This window comes from Amphiura filiformis, chromosome 20 (genome assembly GCF_039555335.1).
Source record: "Amphiura filiformis chromosome 20, Afil_fr2py, whole genome shotgun sequence".
In the NCBI taxonomy this organism is placed as follows: domain Eukaryota; kingdom Metazoa; phylum Echinodermata; class Ophiuroidea; order Amphilepidida; family Amphiuridae; genus Amphiura; species Amphiura filiformis.
The window spans coordinates 1,685,683-1,701,952 of NC_092647.1; the positions used below are offsets into that span (position 1 = coordinate 1,685,683).

A 16,270-nucleotide genomic window follows, 5' to 3' on the forward strand; every position below is an offset into this window, starting at 1 on the left:
ATTATAATGTTACGTTTTTGTGTTTAGTTAGCAAATTATTAGCCTATATATCCTCAAGGAATAATGTCAAAATGCTATTCTTTTATATCTCAAGGTTTCAATAATATACCCATACCGAAGGTTGCTATGAAAGTCAGTTTCATATGGCTTCTTTAAACTTTCTATAATCGGACGCGTGCAAATAAAATTATTGAAGAAGAATAATGGATTATATTTGTTGTTGTAAAAAAAAGGCTGTCACACACAATGACATACATGGTTTCTGAGCGTATCTTCCGTCCAATCAATGTCACGTCTGTTTACATTTTAATTAATCATTAATAATAATTAAACAATTGAAGGAGGTTGTTATCAATCATTTTCTAGTCATTTCTTTCCTATTTTCTGACTACCTACCTGGGAAGCACTCACCACCTGAACATGATGAATCCAATGGCGCCAGGTCACTGCCAACAGAATTGTCCGACACTGGTACTGGGTTGCCTGATCGACCGCACATAGATTCCACTGATGTCATGGTAGGGAGGTCGAATACGTTGCCCTGTAAGAATTGGACGAAGTCGTTCTCTGCGTCGCACTACAGTCAAAGGGAAAATATAAAGAAAAATGGTTATATAAATGCTTATTTAGAGACACAGGAGTTACTGGATATATTGAAAGCTTAGCTAAAAATGTTTTAACTGACTGATAAGCAGCCCCAAACTGATATAATATAATGAAAGACAGAGATAAAAGACCAGTTCGCGTCTGAAATTCTGACATTGTGACAACTAGACAGAAAATACCGTACTGCGCAGGTCGGCAACCAATTACGGCGCACCATTGCCCGACGTCAGACGCGATTTAGTCTTTATATTTGTCTTTCATTATAGTATTTTACGGGCATTCACAAAATTTGACTCCCTCATTGCATGCCATTGTGGCTAACAAAGAACTGACTGGCATATTCTGTATGATTATGATCTACAGCCTCAACCCACTCATTTACTCCAAAGAACTGCAGACAACGTGCATTTTATAATCCGTATGGCATTAGCCGTAAATCGCCTCTTTGCAATATCTCTATTATGACAGACATTGTATGACTTGATGCCGTTTCGATAGCATCTGCTCTCATCATCAGTCAGTCATCATGGTCAATCTGGAGGAAGATGCTTTCAAATAAGTTAGCAAGGAAATCACGGAACTTCCTTCCGTAAACTAGTTTAATCTTCTAGATTTGAAGTGATATAAAAATATAGAAATGCATAAGAGGGTGAAATTGATATTGAATTGATTTGGACATAAGGTTTGTTGGTGTATATACACTAAGCCATAAAAGAAACTTACAATTTTTCACAAGGTCATATTTTAAAATCCTGTGCATCAACATGAACCAAAATTACACACACGGTCACTTCAATATTCAACTCCAAACACATGTCAGTAAACAACCAGTTGTGCAACTGACATAACAGCAAAATGCACTGACATTGAACAGCTTCCTGGACAACACTCACAGCCCAATAATTGGCACTCAGTACAAGAAATATGTGAGAATAAGATCCTTCGGATGACAATTTTATAAAAATTCCCCTTAAAAGGGAAGGCCAGCCTCAATGCAGAAGAGGTCTTGTAAATAGTTTGGGTCACTGTGAAAGCATTTATTAGGATCACGCTTACATCCATGTTACATGACAGTTCACCAAACCATCAATGGTGAGAACATGCACACTGAAACAGCAAAAAACATTAACTCCTATAACTCCTGTCAACTCTTTAATTCATTAACTCCAAATTGTTCTGTATTTTTGTCTTTACTGCTTTTTACCCATGCTTATTATTAAAATCAAGAAATACACTGCAGTTGTTAGTTAATTCGCTATGTTAACTCAACTTACATGCACATTTTATTTTAAAATAATTTTATATTATTTCGCAATGTATAGTTTACTATAAAGTAGATAGTGGCAAGCACATAATAAAGAACTGATCATTCACTACAATCTTCACTTTTAAACTGTATTTTTTGAATGTGTTGATTGTTAGTCCGAAACTCCTGCAAAGCTATGGACATGGCATCTAACCTACTCCATTCTGTAATAGTCTGCATTGTGTGTTTTCTCAGTCTTCAATCATTTTGTTGAATGTAATTTTATGAATCAAATAAAAAGATAGAAATTGGCCTCACTTTAGTTATGTGTCATTTTACAGTATTTATAATTTATAAAGTAAGACAATAATTTATTTATTTTCTATAAGTGCATGTCAAAATATGGGATATATTGTTCAATATTATAGCTAGCCCTAAAAACTTTATTTTCAATCGGATTTTTCCCGTTGAAAAGACAAAACTGATGTTAAAGATAGCAATAATATCATCAATAACATTTTGAGTCAATTTTATCCATAAAACGATACAGGATAGGATAGATAATTACTTTGACTTCAATGTGGTCCATATAATGAAGATTTTGATTCTACAACATTATTAGATCTGTTATAAAAATATCAATTATGCACTCACAGGCAACCAAACATCATGCTATGCTCAGTAGTCCCCTGATATGACCTCGTGATCATTCCCCCGCTTTGACCATGTCATTTTTTTGATATGCTGATTGCTGAACAAGTTTATGTTTATATGTGTAGGCCTAACCTATGATAACTTTTTAAGTCATAATTAATTCAAACATAACTTTGGCAATACTCAATCGTTTTCGTTCGTTGAAACGGCAAAACATACTTTCTTTTCCTTGCAAATCGAATAAAAAAAAAAAAAAAACATTTCCACCACGAGAAGTAAAAAAATAATTCATACCAATAGAAGAAGGCTATAATCTTAGCTAATCTTTAGTGTACACAAACCCCATCTCAGAATTAGGTACCAGCCCTATGGGCTGGCGAAAAGAGTAAGTGGAATAGTGTGGAACGGCGCTGATTTCTACTTTTCACGCACTTTTATCAAGAAACAGGTCTTGTTCTACACTATTCCACTTACTCACAGATTTCTTGTGCTGGCTGTCATTTATTGGGCTGTGAATGTGGTCCAGGAAGCTGTTCCATGTCAGTTCATTTTGCTGTTGTGTCAATTGGAGAACTGCTTGGTTACTGACATATGTTTAGAGTAGAGTATTGAAGTAATCTTGTGTGTACTTTTTGTTCATTTTGATTCACTGGATTTTAAGATATGACCTTGTGAAAAATTTTAAGTTTCTTTTCGCCAGCCCATCGAGCTGGTACCTATTTCTGGGATGGGGTCAGTTTGCTCAAGAGATTATTTTTTATTGGTATTGGAATGACTTTTGTTTAAAACTTTTTGTGGTTGAATTTTTTTAAAAATATTTTAATTCGATTTGTAAGGAAAAGTAAGTATGTTTTGCCGTTTCAACGAACGAAAACGAGTGAGTATTACCAAAGTTATGTTTGAACTAATTATGACTTGATCATGTTGATAACAGATCTATAGAATCAAAATCTTCATCATATCCCCGGATCATATCACAGATTCTCAACAATCTGTTATCATATGGACCATATTGATGTGAAAGTAGTTATCTATCATATCCTGTGTCGTTTTATGGATAAAAATGACTCAAAATGTTATTGATGAAATGGTTGCTATCATAAACATCAGTTTTGTCTTTTCAACGGGAAAAATCTGATGCAAAATAAAGTTTTTAGGGCCTAGCTATAATATGGGCATAATTTATGCATGTAGGCCTATAGTATTGAACAATGTACCCCATTTGACATGCACTTATAGATAAATAAATTGTCTTACTTTATTAATTTAATAACTTCTTTATTATAAATAAAATGACACATAACTATTTGATTCATAAAATTACATTCAACAAAATGATTGAAGAGAAAACACACAAGGCACTAGGCAGACTGTTATAGAATGGAGTATGTAAGATGCCATGTCCATAGCTTCGCAGGAGTTTCCGACTAGCAATCAACATGATCAGCACATTCAGAAAAACACAGTTTAAGAGTGAAGATTGTAGTGAGTAACCAGTCCTTTATAAATGTGCTGGCCACTATCTATTATAATATAGTAGGCTTAAACTATACATTGCGAATTAATTAAGTTATTTTAAAATAAAATGTACATGTAAGTTAACTCAAACCGGCAGTGTATTTGTGAAGTGGTATATCGAAAGCAGTGAAATCGGACATTCCTAAGCGAAGATATTGAGTTCGTAAGTTCTGGTATTACAAAATTGGAAATTGAGATATCGTGGGTAAAAAGCTGAAAAGACAAAAAACAAAAAAACAACAACAACAACAACAACAACAACAAAACAAAACAAACAGACCAGAACAATTTGGAGTAATGAATTAAAAGAGTTGACATGAGATTAGGAATTAATGTTTTCTGCTGTTTCAGTGTGCATGTTCTCATCGTTGATGGTTTGGTGGACTGTCATGTAGATGTAAGCGTGATCTTAAAAATGCCTTTCACATTGACCAAAACTAATTACAAGACCTCTTCTACATTGAGGCTGGCTTTCCCTTTTAAAGGGAATTTTTATTTGGCTTAGTCTTATAGTTGGTTGCCATTTTGCTTGCGGGTATACAGTAACTGACCAACTGCTCGGAAATTCCTGCCCGTGTCATAACAATACTCTTGAATGCAAGATTCATGGCCCTGTTTGCAGTACATCCTCTGTGTATTGTATCATGACAACTAGTACACAATGTTAAGATTAGTTTCTATTTAATCCTTTAGCTATTTAAATGTCATGAATGGTACCGTTTAAGAAAATAACAAACAACATTACTAACCATTACTTCGATACGGCAAACATAATGAAATTATGTTATAAAACATCTGGTGACACTGATTGAGGTATGCTTACGCAATTCCTGTTATTATTTATTTATTTATTTATTTACTCATTTATTTATGCAATCATTTATTTCAATCATCTATAAAAGCTCGGCCCACTTACGGGCTCTTTTTTTTTACTAAATAGAAACTCAGAGAATCATACGGATAATCTAAAGTTATGCAACGTGGGCGATTGTCAGAATTTGTTGGCTAAAGATCACACTTTGTTAAACTGGAATCAAAAAATTCACCATCAACTTCGTTAAAATTTTAGATACGCGTTTCTAACACATTAGGGAAATAATGTTGATAAGTTTAATGGGAATAAGCGGTTCTAGGGTATGAACTTGGTGATTTTCAGTGTTCCACACCTATCAAAAAAACGAATTGCATGTTATAAAATGCTTCAAAAACAGATAACTTCAAAACAGAGTACATCAAAACACTTGTGTTTTGTAGAATGCAGGGAATTCTAATTTCTACCTTAAAACAATCACTTATGTAATCTTACGTATCAGGAATGTTGGTCAAATGACTTGCGATTTAAAAAAAAAAAAAAAGGAGGGGTCTAGGCAACCAAGCAAGTTTGGAAGAGAGCGACATAGTTGAAAATTGCCAATTGCGAAAACCTAAATGCTTACTTTGACGTTACTTGGCGTTGGGTAAACACCCGATCAAATTTTCAGGCAAAATGCTGCAAAACCTGTTGCTGCGAGCCTTCAAAAAATGCCTATAATTCTTGAGCCATTTTTGGGACTGATAAATGACGATGTCTGTACAAATTGTCGCTAGCGGTCTTATTTATGGACTTAAAAAATTGACGTCACATTATGAATTCAATATTGTGTAACTTGTCTAGATTGAGATTTATGGCTACCCGGAGCCCTCTGGGTGAAATTGATTCGTGTTGAATTGTTCAACAATGAATATGACTACAATTTCATTTAAGTACCTGAATGATTATCTTACACATCACATGTTAAAAATAAACATGTACGCGAAGGAGGGCTTTACAGCAGAATTTAAGAGCTCCAGTTATATTGCTGGGCCAGCAATAACTGGGACTCTTAGGATTTGGATGGTATTTATGAGTAACTAGGGGTCTCATGTACTCACTGCAAGTGTTCAAAAATTAAACGCTCGTGAAAGTAGACAAAATAATTGATAAAATGGAAACCATGACCCCACGAAGATCAACCTAGTTTCTCTTTTGATCTTCATTGATGTATGTAGACCGCGACCTTTAGCACGTATATGTTGGAAGGCAGTATTATAGCATAACAAAAGGGTAGTTTCTGATAGATGCACAAATCCATTGGAGTGTGAAATTGGTTATTTGTGCACATGAAAGAACTTTGTAATCCTTTCCTAGCGCATGTGTTTATGTTTATAAAAGATATCTGGCTGAAAAAAATCAAATAAATGGCATGTAGCGCACATGGGCATTATGATCATGATGATATAATACGTCCTTAGGCTAGCACTCCCCAAGGTTAGCGTATGAAGTGAAATCACTGCACGACCTTCAAATTCCTTCCGATGTAGTTTTCTAGACGTGTTCTAAATTACACCTACTATGATAATAGTATCCAGAATATCTCTGACAGGTCATTTATTTTTAATTACCTTCTCAGATGATGTCACGTTCAAATTATGGAATATATCAATCATGTCAATATCAAATTGGAATGATTTGCCCATGGTCATTTGCTGTCCATAATTTAGATGCAAGTATTGACATCACTGTGGGTCTTCAATCCCTTGTCAGTGACCGGGTAAATGATTTTTTAATAAATGATATGTAGATTTCGCGGTTCTCGGGTTGCGTGGTTTCAAATTTTCCACTGTTTCACCAAAATGGTCACGGTAACTGTAGTATGTTTCCCTTCTATTACTTATTAGCAGGGATGCAAAATTCTATATGGGTAATCATTCTAAAGTTACAGCACATCCCCTTTAAACCTTATTGCAGGAAGCAGAGGAGTATGGCAAATTTTTCAATAATTTTTCTTTAAGAAAATTATGAAACTTTATCAGTCATTTAAAAAAATGATATACACAATATTATTGCAAGAAAAGGTGAAACTTCCTTATTCGAGTAGGATATATTACACTCCTTACAATAAATAGTGTTTTCGTCAAGTAAAACAAAACTTCCAATGTAATATTTCATAATTAAGGGGGTAATAGAGCGAAATAACATTATTCTTGTATCAAGTTGCGCCACTAATAATACATTGTTCAGTGAAAATAATACCGTACGAAGATATTACAGGCAATTCCATACTGAGTTATATTGAAAATCCGATAATCTAAAGGGTGGTATTACTTTTCTTTAATGAAGTACAAAAATAACATTATCATATCATTCCAAATTACCTGTATTCTTTATGGGGTCTTTGGTTTAAACCTTTATCGAGTTATATCATTTATGAGTATCTGCAAACGACAAACTCTAAATTGTCTTTAAAAATTCAACAATTTCAGAATTGCACATTTTCATGTCCATATGTGACTGCCACCGCGAAATAAGCATAAAGTCGCAAGTTGGTAGTTTGAAACGCCCTGGCTACGCGTGGGTGGTCATTGTTTCCTTCGTGAATGGCCCATTGTGCCCCATTCACAAAGGACATACCTCTGGCTTGAACAGGTGCGCGGCAAACAAAGCCGTCAACTCAGTCAGCCTGTGTGTCTCGAAACTACCAACTTGCGACTTTATACTCATTTTGAAATCAGCATGAAAATGCATTAAAATGAATACAAACAAGGCCAGTATAATATTACTTGAGCGGTTCTTGCGATAACTCTTGATATTTTAATATATTAAAAACTTTTTATCTCATGTTTATGTTAAAGTCTATGGCCAGCATGCAGAGCATTAAAATCAGGAATAGCCACGGAATAGCCACACAATCTTTATAGCAACGTTTTTCGCAAGAGTTTTGCATGCATTTTCACATTACGCATCAATGAACCTTAACAATGACGTCAGATATTGAGTTTGTTGTTTTGAAATTTGAAATCAAATTACGAAAATTGATACTCTGTCATGATACAGCAAAATCAGAAGCGATATAGCCTACGAGTGATTACAACTGTTATTAAGTTGATCATTTTCTTTAAAATAACCCTGTCTATTTAATCGCACGTAATCTTGTCAATATTGCGATTATTTTGCGTCAAGATCCTCCAATATGCACTATGCGCAGGTGCAAACAATTAGTATCACTATACTACTATGACGACATAAATCTTGTTTGGCGTTGTTTTGGAGAAATCTAATCTGAAAATACAGCGTGGGTTCTGTTCGCGTCTGAACGTGGATGAATATAGGAATGTTATGAAGTAACCTATCCACAACATGCTCATCTATCAGGGCACAGTTCTTAAACCCCAATACATTTGTACATTCATTGAATGACCTTTGAACATTTGGATACAAAAACTCATACTCTGCAACTTGAGGTCAAAATTTGCACTATGGTTATGTAACATTGGGATGAGGCTATTGTAGTCCATAGTGCTGGACCACTAAATACAAGTGTACATTTTGATTCAGATGCTTTTGCCAAGATATAGTATCTCGCTGTGTCGTCAAGTGGGATGGCACCTAGATGCTTCCGTAGTTTTTAATCTTCAAAATCACTTGTATTTCCCGGATCTTATTGCACCCAATAAAGACGGGTGTATCCGGTTTGAATGTTGTTTACAAAGTGCAACATTTATTTGTCATGAGCCACATATATATGTTGACATAGTTTTGAGAGAAATCGAGTCAGACAGAAAAAGTGGGAGGAGAGAGAGGGAAAGAGAGAGAGAGAGAGAGAGACGGACTGACGGAGAGAATGACCAACTGTCAGACAGGGAGACTATAGATGAATCCAATTTCACGCATTCCTACACCTCAATGGCAGCCATAGCTGAGTCCCCCCTAAGGCCCCCTTAGGTCTATCTCACCTAAAATGTGACATGATGTGACCTTGATGGGAATATTAAACTGCATTCCATCACCCGTGTTACACATAGACAAAAGAATGATAAAAGTTTACAACACAATACAATTCAACATCGATTTTTAAGCGTATTTAATCCACCCAATTGGGCAATAGCAATAACAACACACCCACTCACGCAGGTATACTTGTGTGTCTGTAAGACTTGCATGACTTTTCTCAGACAGACAGACAGACAGACAGGCTGTCCGATAGAGAGCTAATAAAGAAACTTTTTTTGAATTTTCTTTCATCAATTTTCAGGAAAAGGAATAAAAAAAATTTCAAAGATTTTACTTGAAAGTACCAAGGTTATTATGGAAAAAAAACTAAGCGCCTGCATGCAAAGACCAAATGTTTCAGGTTAAGAGATTCACTTTTCGAACCTTACCTTGAGCTGTGCTTCATTGGTTCCTGATCCAATCTGCATATTAACAACGGTGATTTTGGTTGGATAAATATTAGCGAAAGAACAATTGCCCTCTTGTCCATGATTACGTAATGTGAACATACCACTGGCTTCCTTTGCCATCACATGACATGCTGAAATTATTTTAAAAGAATATAAAAAGAGATTAATAAATAACAATAACAATAAACGAGCAAACAGAACAAGGTGCATTTAGCTATTCCAGATGTATTCCGCACCCCCCTATGGAAGACACTTCCGGAATTCGGGGCTAAATTGACAGCCGGATTTCACATGTCAGGAAAACCCGATGAAAGACACTGCCGGAATTGTGGTAATATGTCTAATATGGCCAGCCGGAATTCACGTAAATGTAAATGTCTTCCATAGGGTTCCAGCTAGAATTAGAACATTTTTTGTTTCCAGCCAGAATTCAAGTAAATGTCTTTCATACGTTAATCGAGATGGTGATCATAAGTGAAGATTCTGCTGGAATTGGAGCATTTTTGACCATTTCCAGCCGGAATATTAAGAAATGTGTATAGGCACATCATGGCCTTTCACAATCCCCACTTTTGTTTTTTTTTTAGCAGCCGGAGTTTCACCTAATCTCAATGTCTTCCATACCCTCTAGACACATCTCAATTTCAGCTGGAATTGTATTTTTTTAAATGTCTTCCATAGGGGGGGTGCGGAATACATCTGGAATAGCCCATTGACGTTGGACTCATAAATAGGTTGAGGTTTCATCGCTAGAAATAGGCAATTTGTAAGAACAAGAGATTTGTGCAAAGCAGTGCTAAATTGTACAAGGATTATGTTATATTCTGTTGGGAACTGACCTAAAGAATAACAATTTCCGCGGAAATGAACGAGGAAATTAACATTTTCATGCCCTCGAGAATTTTTTTTAAAACGCAAATCCAACGCAAAGATGAAATTATGCCTTCAATAATAAAGGCTGGCTTTTCAATAAAGTAAGTTAAATAGTTCGAACAGATTAGAAAAATACAGATTAGAAAAATACCGATTTGCTGACATTTGACATTAAAATGTGATTTAACCGTCGGTAGTATTTTAAGACAAACAGAAAAGGAGTTCATCCTAGTTCATGTACAGTATTTCAAACATGAATTGCTTGTGTGACAACAAATAAGAATCTAATTCCATTTAGTCTTCTTGAATGTCGGTCTTGCCATTAATGAAAACCATGATCACAATGTAAATGGAGATACGCACGGCCATCATGACTATTTGTGAAATTGAACTTCTGAGTTGACTGACCCGAGCTGGTTTTACTTTTTTCTTGAAAGCCAAAGACCTTTTTGTTAAAAATATATAGTTTGTTGTTTACAGAACTCGTGTACTCGTGAACTGGTTTATTTTCAAATCAGTAACTTTTTGCTGAAGAATTTATACATTTGCATACCACTGTATTCATTTTAAAGCAAAGTTGAATACTCATGGCGCTTAAATCATGTTTACATCTTTTATTTACAAGGGGTAGACAGTTGTATAATGACATTAAAACATCAGAAAAATGAGTACAAAATAGCAAGGAAATTTTATAACAAAAAGTTATCATGAAATGTAAGGTATAACTCATATTATTTGGTTAAATCTAAATATATGTAAATAGCGCCCTCAGTTTGCACACAAATGTACAGTTTATAGAATTAAAATTACCACAAAAAAATGCCAGAATTAGAACAATTGCATACAAAATTATTTAGGCAAGAAGTCTATCAGCCCACTGCTGACAGTCAAATGCGATCAAGATAGAACAAACAACCAAGTGATTGGGCAAGAGACAGGACAAAAGTGAGCCTGAGATAAGATATAACGGAAGTTGAACCGGGAGTTGTGGGGTAACACGCGCGGAGCAAGCTCGTGGGGTGGGGGTTGCCGGCGAACAGTACAAAAAATTAAAACTTTCAAGGGTTGAACAGACAAACAGAAAAAGACAAGACATTACAATAAAACAGGATGTGAACAAATTATGATTATAAAACAAAATACCTTGAACAAAAATAAATTTCTCATAAGCATGTAATTATAAACTGTTGTCGGCCTTAATTAACTGTCAATAATTCTTAGAAATCAAAAATGACACACCCTTAATTAGAGTATATCATTTTTAGTTGCCTAATCAATTAGAGCAATTACCATACAATTCTGCGTACAAAATATATTAGATTAGATTAGTCGTAGCGTTGATAAAAAAAAAAATGGTTGGCCTATTGTTTGTTGTTTATCAATAATTATGTAAAATAGAATTTTGATTCATGATTACAGAATTTAATTTGTTGATTACGGTAAATCTGATTTGTTTTGTGTGGGAGGATTTTGTTTAAAATTGTGTTTTCCCAAGTAAGAAATTTTGAAATTGTTAAAGGGGACTCCGGCAATCATAACATTATGCCTTATATGTTAGAAAAATAATTATCAAGCACGAATCACATGGTTTTATTTAAAACAAACTCATAGTGACCATAAAAACGAATAAAAACAGAAGGCTCTCAACACGCGATATTCAAAATTCCCGCGTCGAATTTGTCTAAGTGCAATGACGTAATGGTTATTTGCGTTCAATTGTCGTCAGCCTTCATTGTATTACTGGGACGTCATTGCACTCGGCGCCCGGGAATTTTGAATATCGCGTGTTGAGAAACGGATGTTTTTATTCGTTTTTATGGTCAGTATGAGTTTGTTTTAAATAAAACCATGAATTCGTGCTTTCCAACATATAAGGAATAATGTTGTGATTGCCGATGCCGGAGACTTCCTTTAATGCCGAATTATTATGATTACAAAACAATACTGAGGAGTAAAATTTAATTTGCTACCATAAGAACAGACGTTTTACAACAACACAAATCGCGCGTGTAGTTAATCTCGCACAGAGGACACACACGCTCGAGCTCGGTCCACACACTTAAAAAGACGGTTTCTGTGCACGCTTGCGATTCAAACGCGAAAAGCATAAGTTCGCGTCGTTGGGCAAGAAAAATCTCCTATTTTCTTGTAGCCATTTATGTTACTTAAAACAAAGTATCCGCGTCGCGTGTGATATACGTGCAATCAAAGGCGGTCCATCTGTAGCGCGTGATGCAGCGCGAAGTGACTAAACCACAGATACACCGCCTTTGATCTCGCATGTATCATACGCTGACGCTAGTGGAAGCATCATGAACTACGGTATGCTTTAAGGGACATCATTTGGTGATGTGGAATCTATACTAGTGAAGTAGATTACAATCAACTTACGATTTGGTATTCTCTTGCTCTTGTATGTAATTCTCAAGGTATTGCCAATTTGTGCGAGTTTAAATGAGATCATGCCTATGTTCTGTGTTGCTTTGAATATGAATCGTCTGTTGTTTGTTCGTGGGCACACCGCTTGCACGCGTTGATCCATGGGAAGCTGGTGCTCCATTTCAGACGGGAACAGACCACCACTTGTTGCCCATCCGTCGAAGAACTGTTTTTGGATGAAAAGAAAAGGAATGTTCAAGAATGTAAAACTGAAATGTGAAATTCAGGTCTGAATGCAGTATAATTCAATATTATTGCCAGATACAATCCAAACACTAATAACAATAGTAATGCCAATCAATGGAATTTCGTAATTGAAAGTATTCATATCATAATTATTATCTATTTAAATAAACACTTAAAATATAAGTATCCGCCCCTACATTTGCAAAAGGCATAGGGGATCTAGTATGAATCAAAGGAGGCCCTCCGACATTTTGAGGCAAATTAGGAACAACGTGTAACAAATAATTTGTTTGGAATCATATCACGGTTGTTTGATGGCATGTAAACTGTAGTCATTTTAAAGAAAAGGTGGACAATGATGGCGCTAATAACCTTAAATCTTGTTTGCGTCTTATATCATTTTAGAAGGAGTAGATACTTGCGTAATGGCATTAAAACATCAGAAAATAGACTAACAAACTTTTTATCATGCAATGTAAGGAATAACTCATATTATTTTGCTAATTTAAATTTAAAATGTATCTTTTTTACCTTAGTGTATAATGTTGAAACAATTAGGTAAAACATTCATGACTCGAACAAAGACAAAGAGTCATATCTATCTGATTTATTTACCTCTAATTGACTGTCCTCACAACTGGCATCAAATTCGGTGATCTCAACTTCTACAATTTCATCTGGATCAGCTAAGAAATATGTACCGCAGACCACGCCAAGACCCGTCTCTGTATAGTAGTACTCCCCCTCGATACCAACCATGTCTACTCGGCATGCTATAGAGAAAATGATAAAAGTGAAAATATGGAAATTATTTTACAGAAAATATGACTATAGACCAGTAGCTTAGCCAGGGGGTGGGGATAACAGGGGGCAGAGTGTTCCACCCTGACAAAAGATGAAAAAGAAAAGTGCCCCTCTGACAAAACATTAAAGAGAAAATTGGGAAGGCAAAGGAAAAGAAAAAGGGCAAGGGGCCCATTTTTCATTCAAAATTCACCCCGATCATGAGTGGGTTTTGGCTACATGGTGTCCTATTATCCTGCCTAAGCTCTTGACTGACGTCATTACCGATACCTTTGTCTGTACTCTTTGTACCTATGACCAATGAGGTAGTGGCGCTTTCCCCAACGCAACAAAAAGCGCTCTATGGTGATTTGCCAATTAGCTTAAATGTTCACACTTTAAGGGTAGACGAGGTATTGATGGTCAAAGCAGCCAAAACAAATTTTCATTATCTAAATCAATATATTATTGAAAAGTAACACTTTGAAGTTTTGCAAAAGTTCATTCTACAAATCACATACTTTGAAAACTTGCTTGATATTTATTGTTAATGAGTTATGTGCGTAGGAAATATTTAAGATAAATATTACTTTCTAGTACTTTCTTGAAAATAGTTAAAATCACCATTGACTTTATGTGCAAAATTAAAATGCTCGGTAGGGACCTCTAAAATTTGCTCAAAACGTATAATTTTTTTCATGCGATGTTTTTTAACCATAATGTACCAAATTGGAGGGTAGCATATTAAAAAATCTAAATTTTATGTTTTTCAGATTCACCCTAACTTACAGCAAAAGTGGGGGTAGATTTCAAATTATCAAGTTGACCAACAAGTTATGAAACGCAAACCGATGGAAGGTACTGATTCAAAAGTTGGGAGGTTTTCGCTATACGTCAACGTTTCCCGTAGCAGACGCCATTGACTTCTACATATGGCGTACGACAATACACTTGTGAACTCAAGAAGTGCATAATGTGCACGGTGCAGTGTGGACAATCGGGCCTGTTACGGATAATCGTTGACAGTGGCAACAATTGAAAATCTTGAATCTGTACCTTCCATAGCTTTGCGTTTCCATCATTTGGCGTCACTGATATCTCAAATTTAAAGAAAACATCATTTGCGCATATTATGATCACCATGATAATGTTGAAATCTATCCTCACTTAGGTAGGTCCTACGTCAAAAACTGATCCATTATAGTGCTGACGGTGCTAGTGGACCGTGCTGCTGCATGGTTGTCATTATTTTGGTTAGATGATTATTAAGAAGCCTTTTAAGTTTTAAATCTAGCACGCGGGGTAGGTCAGGTCGTAAGACAATGCGAAGCCGGCCCCTTACGATTCTGGTACGAAACACTCTACATAATTATTTGTTTACGTCAGAATCGCAATCAAGTGAAAGCCATCGAAAATTAAGTTGCAGTGATAGGAGAGGTATGTATATCATATGTACAGAGTGCCTGCAGTGCAGTGGCCAAAGCAAACGCATTCCCCCATTTCATTAAGGTTGGTCTGAACCCTGGAATTATGGAAACTTTCGGGCCTCATAACTTCTAAATTGTTGGTCTAAAGTATATAAAAGTATACATACCGGTATTTAGAATGGCAAAAACTTGATAAGTTCATCTGTGAGGTCAAATTTGGGCCAAAATGCAATTTTTGGCCCATAATCCTAAAAAAAAACGGTTTTTGGCCCACTTCTTTTTCGTGCATCGTAACAAAAAAAAATTGGGGCCAAAATTTTTTTTTATTAATTTTTAAAACTAGATCAAAATATCTAGGACCCGTTTTTTCATTTTTTTAAATTTTGACCATCTTTGAGAAATTTGCACCAAAAATGGTCAAAAAATGCTGATTTTTCAAAAAAATCATAAAAAGCCCGATTTTGGCCCAAATTTCAATATTTTTGGCCCAAATTTGACCTCACAGATGAACTTATCAAGTCTTTGCTATTTTAAATATGTATACTTTTATATACTTTAGACCAATAATTTAGAAGTTATGAGGCCCGAAAGTTTCCATAATTCCAGGGTTCAGACCAGGGTTCAGACCAACCTTAAGCCAAATGCAGAGGTCTACGTCGTACCGGACCACCAAGCCAGGGGGGGCAAAATTCCAAATCGACAAGCCCGAAATATGGTTTGTCGACTAATAGTTAATTGTTGGGGAGGGATTAGGGACTAAAATGTTTTTCTTCAATTCACTTCTTTTCGTTAGTATAACTTTGTTTTGACCCTGTGGCAATATGCAATACAACGTCCAATGTGCCACAAATTAGAACATACAACTTTTCAGCAACTTTGTCCCGTGTAATCTTGCCCCGGTATTCAGAGCCTTTTTGTCCCCGTATTTCGAGCCAGGGGAAAAATTTAGTTACAAATTTAGCACACGATGATAAAAGAGAAAGAAGACTCTTTGCCAACCCGGTGGATCGCAATTTGTCCTTATTCATTTATTCATTCATTAAAGGTTTATTACACAATTGTCATAGCAGTATAAAAACTGAAATGCAACAATTTTACAAAAGTATGCACATATAAAATATTAAATTACATAAGTATAAATGCTAAAATACAATGTACATATAAATACAGCAAAAACATGAAGAAAAAAGCAAATTACATAGTAAAACATCCACACATTCATTTTCACCCATTCATCCCCATGTACACCCCCACACACACCTCTGCATCCCATATCCACTCATAAACTATCACTACCACAAGATCACACCCACTGACCTTACACACCACTTATTCAAAC

At 35.5% G+C, this 16,270-nt stretch overlaps 1 protein-coding gene across 4 annotated transcripts in view; it reads right to left on the reverse strand.

Annotated features, from left to right (window-relative positions):
* The window catches only part of LOC140142887 (corticotropin-releasing factor-binding protein-like), a 52,323-nt gene that overhangs the window by 14,702 nt on the left and 21,351 nt on the right, over positions 1 to 16,270 (reverse strand). For 2 of the 4 annotated variants that reach the window (XM_072164905.1, XM_072164903.1), the window contains exons 3-6: positions 13,337 to 13,494; positions 12,488 to 12,701; positions 9,203 to 9,354; positions 397 to 577 (exon numbers count right to left, since the gene is read on the reverse strand). In XM_072164905.1, coding sequence (XP_072021006.1) covers positions 397 to 577; positions 9,203 to 9,354; positions 12,488 to 12,701; positions 13,337 to 13,494 — 705 coding nt within the window. Of the gene's footprint in view, positions 1 to 392; positions 578 to 9,202; positions 9,355 to 12,487; positions 12,702 to 13,336; positions 13,495 to 16,270 lie in introns of all 4 variants that reach the window. The other 2 variants (XM_072164904.1, XM_072164907.1) reach the window with 2 other exon arrangements.